The sequence below is a fragment of the Sinocyclocheilus rhinocerous genome, unplaced genomic scaffold (assembly GCF_001515625.1).
Source record: "Sinocyclocheilus rhinocerous isolate Xijiao unplaced genomic scaffold, SAMN03320098_v1.1 scaffold192, whole genome shotgun sequence".
NCBI lineage: Eukaryota > Metazoa > Chordata > Actinopteri > Cypriniformes > Cyprinidae > Sinocyclocheilus > Sinocyclocheilus rhinocerous.
This window is the reverse complement of record NW_015627892.1, coordinates 1,219,939-1,224,055: the sequence shown is the minus strand read 5'-3', so window position 1 is coordinate 1,224,055 and position 4,117 is coordinate 1,219,939. Positions and strand designations below refer to the sequence as shown.

The window sequence follows — 4,117 nt, the reverse complement described above, 5'->3', positions numbered from 1 at the left end:
GCTCATTTCTTCTCATTGCATTAACAGGGTGTTTCTGCTGTGGGTCAAGTTGTGTCTCTGAAGGTGTGGATGATTGACAACATCCTGGACAAAATTAATGCACATCTGCCGCCTCACATAAGAATTTTAGGTCTGACCTTAAGGTTTTTTTATTTACAAATTTCCTGTTCAATGACAGTATTATTGACAGTATTATCAATGTTATTAATCAAATATTAGTATTATTTATATACTGTTATTGTATTTATGAATATTTTGAAATTTTGTTATATTTTCAGTTTTCATTTTAGTTTTAGTTATTTTTATTGCTTTTGTAAATTGTTTTTTAAATATTTCTATTTAGCTTTCACTCATTTTTATTTCAGTTCTGGTTTTAAAAAATCATCATATGTGTTCTACTGAAGAAACAAAGTCACCTACATCTTGGATGCCCTGGGGATAAGCAGATAAACATCAAATTTTCATTTTTGGGTGAACTATCCTTTTAAGCTTAAACTTCTTTTATTTGAGTTAGTTGGCAAGACCGATTTCTAATTTTCAATTTAGGTTTTTAAGTTAGAATTTTAATCTAAAATTTTTATTTTATCTTATTTCAATTAACAAAACAAGATTTTAATAGTGTAAGTTAACAATAACAACACATCATTTAAATCTTCTCAAACTTGCAGGTTACAAAAGAGTCACAGGTGGCTTCAATTCCAAAAACAACTGCGACGCCAGAACGTATTCCTACATGCTTCCCACTGTGTCTTTCTTCCCAAAGGACTATAACCAGGAGGACACGTCATTCCGTCTGAGTTCAGAGATCCTTCAGATGGTCAACCGATTATTTGGCCTGTATAAAGGAACCCACAACTTCCACAACTTCACTTCACAAAAAGGTCCACGGGACCCAAGTGCCAAACGTTACATCACCCACATGTCCTGCGAAGAGCCGTTTGTGAGACAGGAAGCTGAGTTTGCCGTCATCACAGTAAGAGGCCAGAGCTTCATGATGCACCAGATCCGGAAGATGATCGGTCTTGTGATCGCTGTGGTTAAAGGATATGTGGATGAAGGGGTGATCGAGAGGAGCTGGGGAGAGGACAAAGTTGACGTTCCCAAGGCTCCTGGGCTCGGGTTAGTGCTGGAGAGGGTGCACTTTGACCGCTACAACAAACGCTTTGGAGGAGATGGCATCCATGAGACTCTGGAATGGACTGAGGAAGAAGAAGCCATCGCTGCTTTTAAGGACAAGCACATTTATCCCAGCATTGTAGAGACTGAGCTCCATGAGAAGTCCATGGTGAACTGGATGGCTACACTATATATCCATGATTTTGAAGCCACGGCCACAGGAAACCAAGAGCGCAAAGTGGGTAATGTTTTGCTGGGTTGGTTAAAGTAATAATAGTAATATAATTAATAATTTGTGTGTGTGTGTGTGTGTGTGTGTGTGAAATTAGAATTATATTTTTATGAAGAAAATGTGTTTTAAAATGTTCCTTCTGCCCTATTGTGCATGGATTGAATATGAATTATAGATATTATATTTAATACTTATCCAAATGCCTTTTTTTCAGGATGATGATGAAGATGGAAATTTATCTGACTGAATCACTAAGAAGCAGACTTCTGTTTTGTTTAATCTTTTATTTTGGTTTTTACTTGTGTGTTAACATTAATTTCCAACGATTCCACTGTTGAATTCTGAAATAAAAAGTTGATTTTATTAAGGCTTGTTGCAGTTTTCCTTTAAACAGTTTCCTTTCCGTTAAACAGTGTTGTTGATGTCTATATGCAAGAAAGTGTACTGTTCAGTTGTTAGACCATTTATTCTTATAGACTGTTACTGTTTTATAAATGAGTTATACTTTTCTGTATTATAAATATTGGGTGCATTAGAAAGTGTTTTGTCCAAACAGCTGTGGCTCAAAAAAGGTGTTTTTTATCTCACTGGAGACACTAGAAAGTGCCATCTTTTAAATGTAATAAATTCCAGAATTTGTCCTTCACCTGAAATCCAAGCCTCTGAAATCACTCGGTAATCACAAACCGTTCTGATTGGTCCAGCTTGATGGGCGCAGTAAAATGTAACTCGTATCACGTGACGACTTTGACACACTGAATCGGCGCTCTTGACACCTTAATAATGATTTTAAAAAGTTTAATTGGGAATGATTTTGAAAATACTGAGTGAAAAGTTCTAATAGATGAATTGTCTCAATGCGTCGTAACTGACTACCAGCTTATCATTCCTTTTCTGCGGTAAAACACCAGCTGACCACTAGGGGCGACCTCATCCTTTTGACATGAACACAGCAACACATTTTAGTGAAACAATCATGGCGCCGTCCACGGACAGCAACGTGAAAGGAGAAAACAGTCAGGTTTCATATAAGAAAGATATAAATACTAAAACAGATCGTGTACTTCAAAACAAGAAACATGCTAACGACATATTCGACGTCACTGAATATTTGCAGGTATGTGATGCTTGTTTCATAGAGAACTCTAATGAATTACACACTTCATGTTTTGGTCTATAAATCACTCCTGTTATAAAACATACCATTTTTTCTTACTTGCAGTCCGAAAAGGATAAAGAAGTCATTTTCGCCACCAATGCTTGCAGTAAGATTTTCTGTCAGTTGTTCTACAGAGGAGATCTTTATGTTGGTGATCTGCCTGAAGAAGAAGACCTCATGAATGGTAAATTACTGCATCTTAAGATCATTGGATAAACAAGTTTAATGTATTAGACTGACATCTGACTCTCCAATTTAACGTTATCTGTATTTTACCAAGAGGAATGCTTACATAGGGCACATTGCATATGTGGTTATTACATATGGTGTATGCAAAACCAGCTATCAAGTTATTAGCTTAAATGTACCCCATTTATTTATTATTTGTTTGTTTGTTTAATAATTTATTTTTTATATTTGTGTGTTTTTTGATAAATTTTTTTGTAGTCAAGTCAAATCTAAAAAGTAAACTTAAAGGGGTCATATGATGCTTTTTTAAAGATCATTATTTTGTGTATTTGGTGTAACAGAATATGTTGACATGCTTTAATGTTCAAAAAACACATTATTTTTCAAATACTGTACGCGTGGCGGAGTCTTAACTTTGATAAAGTATATCTCTTTGGTTTTGAGACTTTAGTCTTTGCAACTTCAGGGATCTTATCTATGCACAATCAGCTTGTAACACTCCAAAGAGAAAGGAAAACTTGAAATCGCATCATATGACCCCTTTAAACGGTTAAATTTCCAGGTGATCGCAGCGCTGAAGAGAAGTACAGTATATTCATGAGACACCGTTACAACAACTCTGTGGAACTTCTGCTGGAAAATATAGGCCATAAAGCTTTCCAAGTGAAGGTGAGTGAATTTTGTGGGTGATTAGTGTGTGTTAATTGAAGCAACATGATGGTTTATTTTTTATAAACGTGGTCTTTTATGTAGTTTACATATACAGTAGATTGGAATATAAACAAATGTTAATGTATAATACTACTACTAGGGTCATCAGATATTCAATAACTAACAGACCAGTGTTGTATTATTTATATACTAATAATATTTTAAACTCACTCATATTTTTATATTTTCAGTTTTTATTTTAATATAAGTGCATATATATATCTTTAATTAATTTTATGCCAGTTGTAGTAATTTTAGTACTTCTACTTTCAGCTTTTAAAATTTTTGTTTTAGCCATTTTGTTATGTGCATTTTTATACATATTTATATACAGTTTTACTTTTATGTCTATATTTTTATTTTTATATTTTCTGTTTTTATTTAAATTTTAGTACATTTGGAATGTGCTTTTTTAAGTATTTATATATAGCTTTAATTTTATGTCAGTTTTAGTCATTTTAGTACATTAACTTTCAGTTGTTTATTTTAGTTTGTTTTTGTAATTTTATGTGCCTTTTTTAAACACACACACTAGGGCTGCACAATTAATCGAAATTCTAATCGCGATTACAATTATGGATGCCACAATTACGTAATCGTTCAAAGCGGCAATTAATCGTTCAAAGTCCACTTATGTTATTCTGTGTGCTTAAGATGCTTTTTTTTTTTCTTTCTACATGTTATCTTAAGGGTTTTTCCATTGTTTTAGT

At 33.6% G+C, this 4,117-nt stretch overlaps 2 protein-coding genes across 2 annotated transcripts in view; both read left to right on the top strand.

Annotated features, from left to right (window-relative positions):
- pus1 (pseudouridine synthase 1) overlaps window positions 1-1,710 on the top strand; it is a 2,985-nt gene extending 1,275 nt beyond the window's left edge. Inside the window, exons 5-7 of the mRNA XM_016548320.1 lie at window positions 28-130; window positions 669-1,354; window positions 1,563-1,710. Of these exons, the coding sequence (XP_016403806.1) occupies window positions 28-130; window positions 669-1,354; window positions 1,563-1,595 (822 nt within the window). The 3' untranslated portion in view covers window positions 1,596-1,710. The remainder of the gene's footprint in view (window positions 1-27; window positions 131-668; window positions 1,355-1,562) is intronic.
- Window positions 1,711-2,034: 324 nt separating this feature from the next.
- The window catches only part of noc4l (nucleolar complex associated 4 homolog), a 6,850-nt gene continuing 4,767 nt past the window's right edge, over window positions 2,035-4,117 (top strand). The window contains exons 1-3 of the mRNA XM_016548319.1: window positions 2,035-2,465; window positions 2,571-2,691; window positions 3,259-3,365. Coding sequence (XP_016403805.1) covers window positions 2,292-2,465; window positions 2,571-2,691; window positions 3,259-3,365 — 402 coding nt within the window. The 5' untranslated portion in view covers window positions 2,035-2,291. The remainder of the gene's footprint in view (window positions 2,466-2,570; window positions 2,692-3,258; window positions 3,366-4,117) is intronic.